The sequence below is a fragment of the Xenopus laevis genome, chromosome 5L, assembly GCF_017654675.1.
Source record: "Xenopus laevis strain J_2021 chromosome 5L, Xenopus_laevis_v10.1, whole genome shotgun sequence".
NCBI lineage: Eukaryota > Metazoa > Chordata > Amphibia > Anura > Pipidae > Xenopus > Xenopus laevis.
In genome coordinates, this window is record NC_054379.1 from 145,953,890 (window position 1) to 145,971,388 (window position 17,499).

At 40.3% G+C, this 17,499-nt stretch overlaps 1 protein-coding gene and 6 non-coding genes across 11 annotated transcripts; all 7 read left to right on the forward strand.

The window, feature by feature from the left end:
- The first annotated feature begins 90 nt into the window (after positions 1-90).
- rps7.L (ribosomal protein S7 L homeolog) lies at positions 91-13,043 on the forward strand. 5 transcript variants are annotated; one of them, XM_018261703.2, is made up of 7 exons: positions 91-203; positions 1,497-1,578; positions 3,414-3,485; positions 5,391-5,534; positions 6,980-7,044; positions 11,721-11,874; positions 12,926-13,043. In XM_018261703.2, exons 2-7 carry the CDS (start codon positions 1,504-1,506, stop codon positions 13,001-13,003), a joined length of 588 nt encoding a protein of 195 aa, XP_018117192.1. In that variant the 5' UTR covers positions 91-203; positions 1,497-1,503; the 3' UTR covers positions 13,004-13,043.
- Positions 1,009-1,230, forward strand: LOC121393983. Its single transcript, XR_005961444.1, has one exon. It is a non-coding gene; the product is annotated as a small nucleolar RNA SNORA73 family (small nucleolar RNA).
- Positions 3,037-3,259, forward strand: LOC121393981. The gene has a single exon (XR_005961442.1). It is a non-coding gene; the product is annotated as a small nucleolar RNA SNORA73 family (small nucleolar RNA).
- Positions 3,972-4,194, forward strand: LOC121393986. Its single transcript, XR_005961446.1, has one exon. It is a non-coding gene; the product is annotated as a small nucleolar RNA SNORA73 family (small nucleolar RNA).
- Positions 6,531-6,750, forward strand: LOC121393982. Its single transcript, XR_005961443.1, has one exon. It is a non-coding gene; the product is annotated as a small nucleolar RNA SNORA73 family (small nucleolar RNA).
- Positions 8,866-9,087, forward strand: LOC121393987. Its single transcript, XR_005961447.1, has one exon. It is a non-coding gene; the product is annotated as a small nucleolar RNA SNORA73 family (small nucleolar RNA).
- On the forward strand, positions 12,149-12,370 carry LOC121393985. Its single transcript, XR_005961445.1, has one exon. It is a non-coding gene; the product is annotated as a small nucleolar RNA SNORA73 family (small nucleolar RNA).
- Positions 13,044-17,499: the final 4,456 nt, after the last annotated feature.

Genomic DNA, 17,499 nt, shown 5'->3' on the forward strand with positions numbered 1-17,499 from the left:
TCATGTGCGAATATGTAACACATTGCTGGTGTATTACAATCTACTATAAACTGTCCCATAAGCGAAAGTTTTACTTCCGCTCTCACAGGACTTTAGAGGCGGAGTTTCATTTAATATTACCCATCGTCCCTTGCGCTCCGCCGAGATCTGGGTCGCTCTCGCGGGGTTTCGCCCTCTTCCTAGGCCGTCACTGAGAAAGGACGGTGAGTGCGGCAGAGGCTGCGGACTTTCGTGTTTCTTTTAACCTTATCATCCTTTCCCTGAGCAATGAAATGGCAGTGTATGATGGCAGCGCAAGGTCTCTCCTCGAGTGTGGTACGCGCAGCGGGGCGCTACAAGCCGTCACGGGGGAGGATTAAGACAGATGGTAGTAGATTGCTGGTAGTGGCTGGGGAGCAATGTTGCGAAGGGGCTTCTGGGAGGCAGCGCACGTGATAACAGCGTGGATGTTGTGGGATTCTGTATGGCTTGGTGTGTTTCTTAAGCAGTTATTTGTATAGAATGCTCTGACTTACTGTGAGTTCTATGATTTCTATAAGGATAGGCTGCTCTGAATATATATATATATATATATATATATATATATATATATATATATATAAAATATGGCTGCCTAGTGTATTGTATTATATATATATATATATATATATATATATATATATATATATATATATATATATATATATATATAATAAATATGGCTGCCTAGTGTATTAATGAATGGGGGATTGCCATACTGACCTGTCTAGAAACGACTGCCTTTAGCCATTTAAGGGGATGTTCACTTTTAAATTAACTGTTAGTATGATGTAGAGAGTGCTAAGACAATTTGCCATTGGTTTGCAGTTTTTATTTGTGGTTTTTGCTTTTTATTCAGCAGCTCTCCAGTTTTGCAGTTTCAGCAATCTGGTTGCTAGGATCCAAACTCCCCTAGCATCCACACACTGATTTGAATAAGAGACTGGGATAGGAGAGGCCTGAATATAAGAGTAGTAAAAAGTAGCAATACCAACGTGGATATCTCATGAGGTTACTCTCATGGGCTCTGTCCTGGTGGCGTATGGGAGCGTCGCCCTGTGAGGCGCAGTGACGTATAATCCCCTTCCACAACGTTGGAGAACAAGCATGTCCCCGGCCATTCGGCTGGTGTGGGCAGCACCCTGTATATTCCTACAACTTCCCAGAGCCCTCGGGCAGTGACTGAGGAGACAAACCATGCAGGATACATTGTTTAACCTTGTGTATCATTCATAAGGGGCATGTTTAGTAACATTGGAGATAAATATCTGGAGAGATTTCTGGAGATGTTGCTCATGGCAACCAATTGGCAATTAGATTTAAACAACCATCTATATCAGTGGATAAGGGTTGAATTGTACTTTACCCAGACACCCTGTGGCATCACGAGCGCTGGTATGAAGTATGTTACTAGCCTGTCAAGTGATATCTGTTCTGATGTTTGTGTGATCTGACAATTTTCATGTTTTTGTTTCTAGAAAGGCCATGTTTAGCACAAGCGCTAAAATAGTGAAGCCGAATGGCGAAAAGCCAGACGAGTTCGAGTCGGGTATTTCCCAGGTTAGTAAAAAAAAAAAAAAACCATTACAACTATATAATATTAATTATAATGGTCCACCATTAGCCCTTGTTGCCTGTGTGCAAACTGATGCATTTAGACCTTCAAAGGAGCAGTTCAGTTTAAAAATAGACTGTGCAAATAAAAAATATTTCTAATATAGTTAGCCAAAAATGTAATTTTATAAAGGCTGCAGTGACTGGATGTCGAACAGAACACTACTTCCTGCTTTGCAGCTCTCTAACTCTGAGTTAGTCAGTAACTTTAAGGGGGGCCACATGGGACATAACTGTTCAGTGAGTTTGTAATTGATATTCAGCTCAGATTCAAAAGCAACAGTTATGACCCATGTGGCCCCCTATCAAGTCAGTGATTGGTTACTGCCTTGTAACCAATCAGTGGAAACCAAGAGAGCTGCAAAGCAGGAAGTAGTGTTCTGGCTATTATGTTAGACATCCAGTCACTCCAGCCTTTATAAAATTACATTTTTGGCTAACTATATTAGAATTTTTTTTTATTTTGCAGTTTTACCCAGTTTTTATTTTTATACTGAACAATTCCTTTAATGCTAAAAATGAGCCTTTAAGTATGTTTTGGTCAGAATCCATGTCGTTTGACAGACTGGCTCCAGATGGCATCAGTGTTTTCATTGGCTGAGAGAATGCATCATCACGGGCATGAAGTATTGGATAAATGAAATGGATAATAGTCTGTCGGGAGTATGCTCTATATTAAAGGGATTCTGTCATGATTGTTATGTAGTTTTTATTTCTAAATTAAACTGTTTACACTGCATATAATTCACTCTACAATATAAAAATTCCTGAACCAGCAAGTATGTTTTTTTTAAAGTTGTAATATTGGTATGTAGGCGCATCTCGGGTTATTTTGCCATGTGCTTTCAGAAAGAGCCAGCACTTTAGGGTGGAACTGCTTTCTGGCAGGCTGTTGTTTCTCCTACTTAATGTATCGCAGTAGGACCTGGATTTTACTATTGAGTGTTGTTCTTAGATCTACCAGGAAGCTGTTATCTTGTGTTAGCATGCTGCTATCTGTTAACCTTCCCAATTTTCTGTTAGGCTGCTGGGGAGGGAAAGGAATGGGGTGATATCACTCTATCTTGAGTAAAGAGCGACTGATGTTTATCAGAGCACAAGTCACATGACTGGGGAAACTGACTGTCTAGCCCCATCTCCGATTTCAAAATTAAATATAAAAAAATTTTTGAAATTGATATCCATGCAGAATTATTCTGGAGCAAAAAATTCCCATGATTGTATCCCTTTAAGGATTTGTTCACTTTAAAATAAACTTTTTTTGTGGGAAAAAAAAGTATATAAAAGAATTACTGTTTGACTAAAAAAGCTATTATAAATTAGTCTGGGGGGATATTGTTTAAATCCTGACCCATTTTATAGGCAGTGCGGTGTTATATGAAGTACTGTAATTAGATTTATGATTCAATGTGGATATCCTGTGAGGTTACTCTCATGGGCTCTGTCCAAGTGGCGTATGGGAGCGTAGTGCTTTATGGCGCAGTGACGTACAATCCCTTTCCACAACATTGAAGAACAAGCATGTCCTCGGCCATTAGGCTGTTGTGGGCAGCGTCCTGTATATTCCTACAACTTCCCAAAGCCAAAATGGCTCTTACTGGGGAGACAAACCATGCAGGTTACATCTTTTCAGCAAAGTAATACATCTGTTGGTTTTCTGTCTTGTTTGCTGGAAACGTCAGCTGTATTTGGGTGTACAACCCCATTATAAAATCTGTGCCCCAGAATCCCATATACAGTGATCTTATTAACCAAATACTGTTGCTTTTTCTTTATTCTAGGCTCTCTTGGAGCTGGAAATGAACTCTGACCTTAAAGCTCAGTTAAGGGAACTTAACATCACAGCAGCAAAGGTATTGTACCTTGTAAATGGTACAGGTATGGGATCCGTTATCCAGAAAGCTCTGAATTACTGAGAGGCCATCTCCCATAGATTCATTTTATCCAAATAATCCACATTTTTAAAAATCATTTCCTTTTTCTCTGATAAAATAGTTCCTTGTACTTGATACAAACTAAAATACAATTTATCCTTATTGGAAGCAAAATAATCCTATTTGAGTTAATGTTTACGTGATTTTCTAGTAAACTTAAGGTATGATGATTCAAATTACGGAAAGATCCATTATCCAGCAAACCCCTGGTCCCGATCATTCTGGATAACAGGCCCATACCTGTACTTTTCTTGAAAGGGGGCACAAACATTTTAGGATGAATTTCCACTGTTGTGCACCTCTTCATAAGTATAGCATTAATATGAAGTGCAACTAATTGTGCTTAAAGAGGGTTGTATATTATATGTTATAAATGGAATTGAATCTGATATTTCCTACAGTTACCCAATGTGGATATCCTTAGAGGTCTCTCTTGGGCTCTGTCCAGGTGGCGTATGGGAGCATATAGCACCTTAAAGGTGCAGTGACGTATAATCCCCTTCCACAACATTGGAGAACAAGCATGTCCCCAGCCATTAGGCTGGTGTGGGCAGCATCCTGTATATTCCTAAAACTTCCCAGAGCCCTTGGGCAATATCTGGGGAGACAAACCATGCAGGATACATTTGATTTCTTGTGTTTCTGGAGTTGGAATTTTGTGTTACCAAACAAAAAAAGCCCATTGCATTTGCTTGCCTTTAAAGGAAAACTATACCCCCAAAATGAATACTTAAGCAACAGTTTATATCATATTAAGTGACATATTAAAGAATCTTACCAAACTGAAATATATATTTACATAAATATTGCCCTTTTACATCTCTTGCCTTGAACCACCATTTCGTGACTCTATCTGTGTTGCCTCAGAGATCACCTGACCAGAAATACTACAACAATAACTAACAGGAAGAAGTGAGGAAGCAAAAGGCAGAACTCTGTCTGTTAATTGGCTCATGTGACCTTACATGTGGTTTGTATGTGTGCACAGTGAATCTTACGATCTCAGGGGGCGGCCCTTATTTTTTAAAATGGCAATTTTCTATTTATGATTACCCAATGGCACATACTACTAAAAACGTATATTATTATGATAATGGTTCATTTACATGAAGCAGGATTTTACGTATGAGATGTTTTACTCAGTATCTTTTAATAGAGACCTACATTGTTTGGGGGGTATAGTTTTCCTTTAAGGGAACTCCAGACAAACATAACTAAAGCTTTTTGAAAAGTAAACATAATTTCAAGCAACTTTGCAATATACATCAATTAAAATATGCAGACTTTTCATGATTTTTAATGGTTTGGAATAGTTCCCTAAGTCTAGCCCCCTGCTCTCCACACTACTTTGCTGAGCTGGCTGACTACTTTTACTTTGTCTGTCCTTGACCTGCATCCTCCAATTGCAAAATTCCCTGCACATGTGATTTCAATAAGGAAGATCACAGTGCAATGCATTGTGGGTTATGTAGTTCCTGCATGCTGTCTGTAAGCTGTGGAGAAGTTGTTACAATTTGTTACATCAGTGTTTAGTCCCTCCTTCCCTGCCAGGATTTCAAATGATGCAGAAAGACAACTGTTAAAACAGCTGGATGTCAGCATAGAAAGACATTTATTCATTCTTTTTGAAGAAACCGTTAACTGTTATCGGTATATTAGAGGTTTCTGTGTTATGTGAGCGTCTTTAACAAATGTTGGTTTTGAAGCCGGAGTTCCCCTTTAAGAAAAATAGACTGCCGCAGCAAATGGAATTTGCAGGAGATGGTGGGTTTTGTTGCATGTCTCTTGTGTATTGAGCACTAAGGGTATATTTCTGTTCTTCAGGAAATAGAGGTTGGAGCTGGTAGAAAAGCAATTATCATCTTTGTTCCAGTTCCTCAGCTGAAATCCTTCCAGAAAATCCAAGTAAGGCTAGTGCGCGAGTTGGAGAAGAAATTTAGCGGCAAACATGTTGTCTTCATTGCTCAGGTGAGTGGAGGAAAGCTGCACAATATATGCAAAGGTATTCTCTTGGGGTTTTTAGGCAATTTTGCTTATACTGAACCAACCAGGGCTAGGCAATGGTGCATTGGTTTGCTACATAAATGAATGTTTCACCAGCTTTTAAAACTTGCAGGTTCATGATTTTTAACTTTATTTCTACAAATTTTTTAATTCGATCACACAAAGTACAGGTATTGGATCTGTTCTCCATAATCCCGTTATGCAGAAATTACAGAATGCCCATCTCCCATAGACTCCATTTTATCCAAATAATCCAAATGTTTAAAAATGATTTTCCTTCCCATACCTGTTATTTGCAATGTCTGAGTGTTTCGATATACTAAAATCAGTTTCTGCGTGTAGTGTTTGTAAAGCACCATAATATACCCAAGAGCTGTATGTTCCAGACATTGCGGATAAGGTTGAGGGTAAATGATTTGAAAGAGTGGACTGTGAGTGCTTCGTTATTTGACACAGGAATTTCAGAGAATGAGAGCTGGAGAAATACATTCTTCCTCCTTTAAGTTACGGTTGATCTAGTGAGTTATCCTTTTCAACAATCCATTCAATGAATAGGGCTTGTGCTAAACTTTGTTTATCACAATTTGTTACTTTTGGAGCTTTGCACGGCAAACAGAGTTTGAAGCTACTCCATGTTCAGTCCTTGCAAGCTAGATAATTACCGGCACACACACACAATCGAATTCTCTACCTCACATGGACCAAACATGGAGTTGCGGTTTGTTTAGCTCAAAGAATACGACTAATGATGATTTGTGATTAAAATAATTGTTCAGCACAAGCCATATTTATATTAAAAAGAGGTTTATCCTCAGCTGACATGTTTGTGTACATTAACATGCTCTGAATAAGCCTTATTTAATGTCCAACAGTGACCCAAGAAATTCAATTACTTTTTTTTTGGATATTGTCTAGTAAAATGTTATAAGCTTAAAATCAGAGCCTTGATTTAAACATGATCCAACGTGGATATCTCATGAGGTTACTCATGGGCTCTGTCCTGGTGGCGTATGGGAGCGTCGCCCTGTGAGGCGCAGTGACGTATAATCCCCTTCCACAACGTTGGAGAACAAGCATGTCCCTGGCCCTTCGGCTGGTGTGGGCAGCACCCTGTATATTCCTACAACTTCCCAGAGCCCTCGGGCAATGACTGAGGAGACAAACCATGCAGGACACACAAATATTCTTACCAAGGGAATTTGCAGTCAGCAAGTTAGATTTATGTAAAAATGTCTGTCTTGTAAAGCTATGTCAGTGCCTGGTTTTTCCTGCTCTTGGTAAGCAAAATGGCTTTACAACTTTCTGTACTCTGTGTTGCCAGTAAACACTTGTTGCAGCATCTTTAGGGTTGTTATGGATCTGTTTGTTTTTTAAGCTTAGTTCACTTTTTTTTTTTTTTTAATATATAGCGAAGGATTCTCCCCAAGCCAACAAGAAAAAGCCGCACAAAAAACAAGCAGAAGCGTCCTAGAAGGTAAGTACCCTAAAGACCTGAAGACCAGCTTTACGAATCTAAAAACTTTGTGCCACCTATAAGAATTTGTATAGTTGTGATGAATGGTGGTTAGTCAGGTTTTGTATTGCCTTGCCTAGATATTTGTCATTGATTTGTGCCTTTGTGATCCAGTCATTAATTCTAATTATTGTAATTTAAACAGGGCCACTCTGATCCACAATTTTCAATTATAGTTTTGCCACAATAAGACCAATTCCTTGACAAACACATCACTAAGAAAATATTGAACATGAGGAGGCCTGAGAGTATGACTGTACAATTAAGGGGCTGTTTTGCCATCTTTTACAGCTTGATATGGGTCAACTATATCAAGGCTTTTAGGTTATGTAGAAGTATTCACACACAGTACTTGCCTCTGGCACTGTAGACTCTTGACCTAATCCAGCAAACAAATCGGGTGTCTAAGGGAAAGGTCACACTGGGTGATTTGAGGAGATTGTCGCCTGGCGACTATTCGCCTCGTCTTTGCGGCGAGCAATCTCCCTGAATGCCTTACCTCTGTCTTGCGCCGGTTAAAATGAAAAGTGGCCTGCGGCATGGCACACGCGTTGCTTGGTATTTTCAAGTCGCCCGAAGATTCCTCGTGAGGCGACTTCGGAATCGACGCGTGTGCCATGCCGCGGACGATTTTTCATTTTAGCCGGTGCAAGACAGGTAATGCATTAGGGGAGATTGGTTGCGACAAAGACGAGGCGATTAGTCGCCAGGCGACTAAATCTCCCTGAATTGCCCAGTGTGACCTTACCCTTAAGGGGCAGTATACCCCCTTGTTCATAATGAGTGCATTGCATCTTTTTACCTATTTAAATCACAAACAACCCATGGTTTATTTGTTAGCTAAATATAGACATTGAAGCTGGTTTGTGTTTGTGCAATGGTAATCTAATTAGCTTCCTTTCAACAACCAGCTAAGCAGGAGTCCATTTGTGGGGTTATCTGTCCACTGGGAATCTACCTTTAAAACATGGCGTCGTTTTAGTTCAACCTAGTTTAAGGGTAAGGGCAACCAAGCAGATTTGGGGAGATTAGTCGCCCCGGAGACAAATCTCCTCTTCTTTGGGGCGACAATTTTCCCGAACTGCCTTCCCGCCGGGTAAAATGAAAAATTGCCAGCAGGGTGGCACTCGCTATGCTTCGTTTTCCAAAGTTGCCTCATGAGGCAACTTCGGGTGACTTCGTAAAACGAAGCGTTCAAGAGTGATTTAAATTGTAGCCGGCGGGAAGGCAGATCGGGGAGATTAGTCGCCCGAAGAAGAGATGTGTCGCCGGGCGACTAATCTCACCGAATCTGCCAATGTGCCCTTACTCTAAGAAATACCAAAGCAAACATTTTTTGTATATTCTTCTAGTCGTGAAAAACATGTTCAGCACAATCGCTTTGTAGTGCAACAGTACATTATATTTTCATTGCTTAAAACACTTTATCATGGGTTCAGTGAAATGTTAAAACCGATGTGTTTGCTTTAGAAACTCTACTATAGTTCATATAAACAAGCTGCTGTGTATCCATGAGGGCAGCCATTCAAAGACACAGCAGATAACAGATGAGCTCTGTAGTATACAATGGGATTCTTCAGAACTTGTCTATCTACTGTGTATCATGTACTTGAATGGCTGCCCCCCATGGCTATACGACGATATGATGTTCGGCCTCAAGCACACAGGCAGATTTGGGGAGATTTAGTCGCCAGGCTAGCTCCCTTATTCCTTTAAGCAGCAAGAGTTTACATCTAGAATAGCCATAGCGGTATATTAATCTGTGACCTATGAGCTTTACACCCAACGTGGATATCTCATGAGGTTACTCTCATGGGCTCTGTCCTGGTGGCGTATGGGAGCGTCGCCCTGTGAGGCGCAGTGACGTATAATCCCCTTCCACAACGTTGGAGAACAAGCATGTCCCCGGCCATTCGGTTGGTGTGGGCAGCACACTGTATATTCCTACAACTTCCCAGAGCCGTCGGGCAGTGACCGGGGAGACAAACCATGCAGGATACATTACAATACATTGCTAAAAAATGTTTTTACCGGACAAATGCAGCTTTGAGTTCTGACTTCAGGATGTAAAAGAACGTTTAGACTGATTTTATTGCTTATAAAATGGCAAGTTGGGGATAGGTTTTGATTGTGCCATTCAGGTCTCCAGCATTCAGAATTATAAATCCTATTGCAGTACAGGAATGGGATCTCTTATCCGGAAACCCGCTATCCAGAAAGCTCTGAATTATGGAATGGCCATCTCCCATAGACTCTATTTTATCCACATAATCCATCCATAATAATTTAAAATTTTCTTTTTGTCTAATAATAAAACAGTACCTTGTACTTGATCTCAACTGAGATATAATGAATCCGTATTCGAGGCAAATCCAGTGTTGTGGGTCTATTTATTGTTTACATGATTTTCTAGTAGACTTGAGGTATGAAGATCCAAATTACAGAAAGACCGTTATCTTTAAAAAAAAAAAAACAGGTGCCGAGCATTCTGATTTACGGGTGCCATACCTGTATAATGATTTTGATACCACTCCACCTGCTGTTCATTCTGGCTCACTACCTACAGTTGTCTGAATTTCCTTTAGTGCCAAAAAGAATGTCTTGTACTATTGCCCCGCTCAGACAATTACGTTGGTAATCAGAGAGCAATCTTCTTTGGCAGCACTGCAGAATATTTAGCCACTTTATAAGTCTTAATTATGAATTGCTCTTTCAGATACCCTTAGAGTGCAATGTCACAAGATTTCTCAGTTTTCTGAATTTTCTCCATTTTTTGTGGCCAGTCTGTTGTAATGAACAGCAGGTGGCAGCATTGAATCAAATTCCTAGCCCTCAACTTGTTTTCGTATTTTTAAATTTCCTTTACTTTATATTATACAACTAATAGTGTTAATGTCCTGAGCTTCTTTAAGAAGTTGGGTTTATGGCAAAGGTTCATTGGCAGTAGCTAACGAAGTGAGAAAAAAAAACTCATCCTATTTGAACTCGGCTGGTGGTTCTCGGTAGCACTTTTTTGTATACACTAGTTTGGGATCTCTTATCTGGAAACCTAACATCCAGAAGCCTCTGAATTACAGAAATGCAATCTCCAATGATCTCTTTCAATCCAATATATATTTTTTTAAATGTTGTAATACAACTGTAACTTGCTTGTATGCGATAGTAACTAAGCTGCATGGGGTTTTTCATGTTTCAGTGCTTTTAGTAGACTTAACGTTTGCTGCTCCCATGTAATGGAATAACCCCTATTGCAGAAAACCTCAGGTTACAACAATTCTGGATAACACATCCCATACATGTACTAAGTAAATTAATTCTGTGCAGAACAGCACAAGTTAGAGTTAAACTGGATTTGTGGGCTAGTGATGTGCAGGCCAACCCGATATCCGCGGGTTCGGGTCGAACTCGCAGTGCTCCTCGCGGGTGCGGGTTGAGCTCTTCTCCTACTCTCCCTGCCCGCTACCTTCAAATGCCGGCATCCGGGTTCGGGTTTTATAGTCTCGCATCTGCTTGCCCCGTCCCTTTTGTGATGTCATCGCCAGGGCGGGTCTATAAATGGATACCCAGGTGCGGGCGGGTTAGGTTTGGGTGCGGGTCAGGGAAACCCTGACCCGCACATCACTATTGTGGGCCCTAGTCATGCTGAATATTTCTGAAATGTTTTTGGCGCTTTGGAGGATTTCTTTAAAGGGGTTGTTCACCTTTGAGAACTTGTGGTGTGATGTAGAGAGAGATTGAGACCATTTGTAATTTGTTTTCATGTTTTACTATTGAAGATTTTTGTTATTTAGCTTTTTTTTATTCAGCAGCTCTTCAATTTGTATCTTAAGCAATCTGGTAACTAGGGTCCAAATTACCCTAGCAACCATGCATTGATTTGAATAAGAGACTGGAATATGAATAGGAGAGGGGCTCCATAGAATGATCAGTAATAAAAAGTAACAAACAATACGCTTGTAGCCTTACAGATCATTTGTTTTTGTTTTTTAGAAGGGGACCGCAACGCCCATTTGAAACCTGTAAAGAGTCAGAAGAAAAAGTCTAACTATAAAACTAAAAAAGAAAACCAATTGAAAAGTTGCTTAGAATTGGCTGTTCTATAACCTAATAAGTTACCTTAAAGTTGAACCACCCATTTAAATGAGAATTCAACCCTAATGTTAAAAAAACCCTACCCCCTACTCTACATAGACCCCCCAGCCTAAGTGTTACATTGGACAAATGCCCCTAACGTTTTACTTACCCCTCGGTGCAGATTCAGCCATCCGAGTTCACGGGCGCCAAAGCAGCTGAAGATGGCGCGCGTGAACTCTGATGCCTGAATCTGCTCCGAGGGGCAAGTAAAATGCTAGGGGCATTTGCCCGGGGTAACACTTAGGCTGGAGGGAGGGAGTTAGGATGAAATTCTCCTTTAACGCATCACACCATTAATAGTAGGCAAATGCCTATGTATAACAATGAACCTTATACACATAGAAATATTCATTGTACCATATCAGCTGAGCAACCCTACTGTTTAGAGACCCTTGAGTCACCCCCAATAACGTACCGACCATGAAAATATTGGTAAATTGTATTCTCTGTTCAGAATGGATATGCGCACTGTGAATAACGATTCTTTTAACACCTTGTTTCAGTCGCACCCTGACTGCAGTACACGATGCTATTCTAGAAGACTTGGTCTACCCAAGTGAAATTGTGGGCCGGAGAATCCGCGTAAAATTGGACGGCAGTCGGCTTATCAAAGTCCATTTGGACAAAGCACAACAGAACAATGTTGAACACAAGGTAGTAGTTTCAAACTAGTGGTTTACTATCCTTTAAGCTTTAGTGCTGTTGTAATCTGCACTTTCAGGGCCATAAATTGTGAAATAAAAAGGGTGAAGAAATTAAGACCAATTGAAAAGATTGTAATATGTCCACTGCTAATTAATTAAACTCCTTTATTTCTTAATGTGGGCAGCACTGTGCTGTCTGTGTGCCCATGCTGGGCTTTTATTTGGTATGTAGCAGTCTAGTTAATGTTAAAATGGGCAGTGTTGCACAGTTAATTCATTAGAATATCCCAACGTGGATATCTCATGAGGTTACTCTCATGGGCTCTGTCCTGGTGGCGTATGGGAGCGTCGCCCTGTGAGGCGCAGTGACGTATAATCCCCTTCCACAACGTTGGAGAACAAGCATGTCCCCGGCCATTCGGCTGGTGTGGGCATCACCCTGTATATTCCTACAACTTCCCAGAGCCCTCGGGCAGTGACCGGGGAGACAAACCATGCAGGATACAGACCAATGTTCCAAAAATGACTTGAATAAGAACTAAAGCCTAAATAAAGAAGTAGCTAGAAATGTTGTACATATAGTTTTGTGCTTCTGTACCAACCCAAGACAACCACAGCACTTTAGCAGTAAAGATCTGTCTCCAAATATGCCCCAGTAGCTCCCCATCTTCTTTTCTGCAGATTCACTGCACATGCTCTGTGCTGCTGTCACTTACTGAGCTTAGGGACCCACTCACAATATACAGTACACATAGAATAGAAGTGTCACAATATAAGGCTGATTAGTAATTCAGAGCCCACTGAGCATGTGAGTGTCACAGACACTTTCCAAGATGGTGACCCCCTGTGACAGGTTTGAAGGCCTGGTTCATTGCTGCTATTGTAAAGCTGAAACTTTAGGCTGGTGCAACAAGTTCAGTATGTAAAACATGGCATTGTAAGCTATATTCATTTTTAGGGTTTAGTTCTCCTTTAAATCTATTACCCACTATAGGGGGAATTGTGTAATTGTTTTAGTGGTTTTTCTGCATTACATTTCATATTACACTGTTCTGTTTCTGCAGGTGGAGACATTTTCTGGTGTCTACAAAAAACTCACAGGCAAAGATGTGGTCTTTGAATTCCCAGAGTTCCAGCTGTAATGTGCAGAATTGAATAATAAAAAAAAAATACTCCTTGTTACAAGCTTGTCTGTGTTTTTACTTTTTAATACCTACTACTTTTCTTCTCAAGAGATCTGTCCATAGTAGAATCAACTTGTTTTCTTATTCCTATGGTGAACCCAATTCCACAAAAATGAGGCCATTGTGTCTCTTTCGAGATTTTTCCCTTTCTCGTGTGGACTTAATTTGTCCACCTCGGAACATCAATACAAATCCATATTGGCAAGCAGAGATACTTAGACCTATTTTCCCTTGTACTGAGGCATGTGTGAGCTTGCGCATTTAGACAGTTTCTTATGGGCTGCCATATTGGATGTATCTTCACATACAATCCTTTTAAGTTTTTTGGGATAGTAAGCAATGTGTTTTTTTTTTTTTCTGTTTTGACAGAAGCAAAGGCTGTAAGTTTATATGTATACTCTACAGCCGTTGTCGGACTTTTTTTCATTTTAAGACCCTCTTGCAGTTGGAGGCTTAAAGTGGACCTGTTACCAACACATAAGATGCATAATTAGGGCTCTTACTGATGAGCGGTTGTAGCTGCACTCCCCTCCGTTCTTCTGCGTTCAGCCGCAGGGGAGCGCAGGAATAGACGCATTACGTTTTTTCCAATGGGGCTGTACTCACACAGGCGCATGTAGGCGCCAGACGCAGGTTGAGACGCAACATGCTGCATTTTTCCGGCGTTCGGTGCCTACATGCGCCTGTGTGAGTACAGCCCCATTGGGAAAAAATACGAGTCTATTCCTGCGCTCCCCTGCGGCTGAACGCAGAAAAACAGAACGCAGGGGAGCGCAGCTTCAACCGCTCGTCAGTAAGAGCCCTTAAAGTCCTTTGCAAATTAAACATGAAAACACAAATTATTTTCTTCATTAACACATCCAGACCTGTTATAAAGGTGTTTTAAATATCTGAGCTCATAGTACAAGTTGATCCAGGGACTGGTCTGATTGCCATTTTGGAGTCAGGAAGGAATTTTTTCCCCTTCTGAGGCAAATTGGAGAGGTTTCAGTTGGGGTTTTTTTTTTTTTTTTTGCCTTCCTCTGGATCAACTGGCAGGCAGGTTAAAAAAAGTCGAATGGTTGGACTTGATGGAGGTCTTTTTTTTCAACCTAACTTACTATGTTACTATGTAAATATTCTCCGGGGCAGTCAGTTACGTTCACTTTCTATTCAGCACTTCCTACATGTCACTGCACTTCTCACATTGCCCCATCCATCCCCAGGACCTATAATTATGTAGAAAAATGTGTATGGGCATAAAGTTTACCATTGTTGTGCTTTCACAAGATTTTGTGGTGATACAACAGTGAAGAAAACTAAATTTAGATAATATAGTGTAAGTAAAGTATATTTTGCTTAACTAGCATGATAGAAAATAATTTGGAATTCCTTAGGATGATGTGTCTCCTTCAAATCATGGGTCCCCAGCTTTTTTTTTTTATATATACATACCATGAGCCACCTTTAAACGTTAACATGCAAAAATGTCCTGGTAGTGCTAAATATGGGTTTTGATTTGCTATTGGTAGTCCCTGTGTGGACTGGAAGCCTACAGGAGGCTCTGTTTGGCAGTACACATTTTTTTATGCAACCGAATCTTACCTCCAAGCCTGGAATTCAAAAATAACCACCAGCTTTGAAGCCATTGGGATAAACATCCAAACGGTTTGGTGAGCAACTTGTTACTTGTGAGCTTACTGCTTGGGGATCTCTGCCTAAGAATGGTTAAAACCGCAAGTAAGGCCTCCCAAATTTCACCATGACTTTTCTTTTCCCAAATGAGCAGTAATTGTCATTTGCATACATGGAGGATATGAACAGTCAACTATCAAGAATACCAATAGGCTTCAACGATCCCTTCCTGAAGCTCCTACTTCTTATAAACTGCTCCCTATGAGTCCTTGGGATCCCCTACCAAAGGTAATATTAATTTAAAATGCATGAGTCGTTGGAAAGAGATTGATTGCGTGGCTGCCCTGAGAAAGCCATTGGGGAAACCGACCTAGGTGACTACTATCAAGGCAGGAAGGGCAGAAACCTTGAAGACATTATTGGCTCTGCATTTCTGAATTAACTTACAAATGTTCCTGCTCTTTAGGCAATTTGTGATTATTTGCAGCACATATTCTTGTTTTAACACATTTCTGCCCTGCCCCTTTGCAGAGTTGTCCCTACTGACTGAGAACTGTATTGTCTTATTTATGTTGGTGGCCTGCTGAATGATACTTGTGTATTGTAATATTACAAAAGACTGGAATCAATGCTTTGGCTGGACCTTCATAGGCAGACATCTTTTGGCTTTGAGCCACTACAAAGCTACTTTGATCTTGTGTTTGGGATCATTCTGTTTATAGATCAATATAGTTTTCTCAGACTAAAGCATGTGTTTTTATATTTTCCTTGTATTGTGCACATTCTATTCTTCTGTAATAGCGCACTCAATAAAAATAAGTCCATCAGTAAGAAGCTACCACAAACATTATTTATTTGTTTGTGGTTTGTCTTATTTAATAGTATAGACGGTCTGCCCACTTGTATTCCTGTGTAAGGGAAGACTTTTAATTAAACTCATAATTACGATCCTTAAATATGGTTTATAGGAGACTGTGTGTGAAAAAAAGAATTTGCAAGTGAATTGTACTTTTAAATATAATTTAAAAAAAACTGTCAATGCTGATTTATTGAAAATGTTGCCCTACTAGTCCCACCCATCTGTTTAACTTCCTGCTGCCTCCTATACCATACTCAGTAGGCACTGTAGGATAGGAACCAATAAACAGCTAGGTGGACCTGATGGGGTACTGAAGTCTTTCTTTGCCTGTGTTAGTCCTGCAGTGGTTACCTGCACAAACCTGCGGGTTGCTGGTAGAGGTTTCGGGAGCGGGTATAGATGTGGGTCTTCTCAATAGTGAGTTTTACTCCTTTTTTTCTGATCACGCCTACTTCGAATGATGTCACTTACGGTTTACAATGACGCACTTCCTGTTTCTTGATTGTCAGCGGATCGTGTTGCGGATAAGGTACTTGCGGGTCGGGAAGCGGCTCTAAGTGGGTAAGTATGTGGTTCCTCGTAGGACTCTAGCCTGTTTTACTGCAGGACTGTGATTGCCTGTATACCCTCCTTCCGGGCAGGGACTTTTAGGACAAGTCCATCCTCATTTGAAACTTGGACAAATATGGCTCCAATAAAGGGACTATTCTTGAACATATTTTTTAGTGAAGAGTAAAACCAACACCATATATTACTTATTATTAGCTACAAGATTAAGGGGGTTGTACTTGTCCTAATAATTTATTTACGATACTGAAAGAAATTTTTAAAGTAAACATAATCTAAATCTAATTATAAAATCAATCTGTAATGGATTCCATTCCAAATATATAAATATTAACACAATTCATCAGTTTCCAGTTGTGCTGCTTGACACACTTCCCCATCCATTTATGGCCAAAAATCAGTCTCTGACACCCAGATCTTCCAGGAAAGTGCCGAAAAGAATGATCCTTTATCTAAATAGCCATTTCTTCAGTGGAGCACTCACGAGTGACTCCCAAACTGTCTCTGGAAGCAATAACAGCAAAAGAATGCGGGGGCCTTATGGGTGATCAGAAGTAAATAAAACTAACATCTCCATGTTAACCGCCAAATGTCATCTAGAGTACTATAAAGGTCTCTGCCATTGGACTCTGGAGCAGGGGAATTGCATCCTCTGGAATAATAAATGGGATTTCTCTCTCTTGAAAAGTCTGGGTTTTCAATGTTTATTGCTGGTAAAATCTGACAGAGGTGGTCTATGGTTGTTTTCCATGGTTTGAGCTACGGCCCCTTGTTCACTTAAACTGTGATGCTAAATACAGTGCTCCCTACTTTTTGGCTGTTTTCTTGTATCAGGGCAATAATGCTCCCAGATTTGCTGAGAAGGAATAAAATATCTTGACTGGTCTGCACAGAGCCCTCACCTTAATCTAACTGAATAGCTATGAGATGAATAGGGCCACCGTAAGCAAGCCAGACCTGATCCCTACAGTGCCCAACCTCAATAATGACCCTGTGGCTGGATGGAAGCAAAATCCCACCATTAATATAAAATCTAGTAGAAAGCTTTCTCAGAAGAGTAGAGGCTTTTATAGCAGCAATTTATAATACCCTTGTTTTGGAAATGAGATGGGCACGTATGTCTGTGTCCTGTCCTTTTTAGCCATATGGTCTACACCATTTGTGTCCCCAGTGGAGCTTACAATCTAAGCTTCTCTAACATTCATACACACTATATAAATATCCAATTTACCAGCCAGTATGTTTTAGGAGTCTGGGAGGAAACACAGACACAGGGCCACATACAGAATAATGTCAATCAATACTGTTAAAACTAAACAATAATGTATGAAACATGAATTAAAGGGCATGTAAAGTCTAAAATAGAATAAGGCTAGAAATGCTGTATTTTGTATACTAAATATAAACTTACTGC

Coding starts and splice junctions, on each gene's coding strand:
- rps7.L (XM_018261703.2), top strand. CDS start 1,504: ATGTTTAGCACAAGCGCTAAAATAGTGAAGCCGAATGGCGAAAAGCCA. Junction 3,486..5,390: donor TTAACATCACAGCAGCAAAG/GTATTGTACCTT, acceptor TCTGTTCTTCAG/GAAATAGAGGTTGGAGCTGG. Junction 5,535..6,979: donor ATGTTGTCTTCATTGCTCAG/GTGAGTGGAGGA, acceptor TTTAATATATAG/CGAAGGATTCTCCCCAAGCC.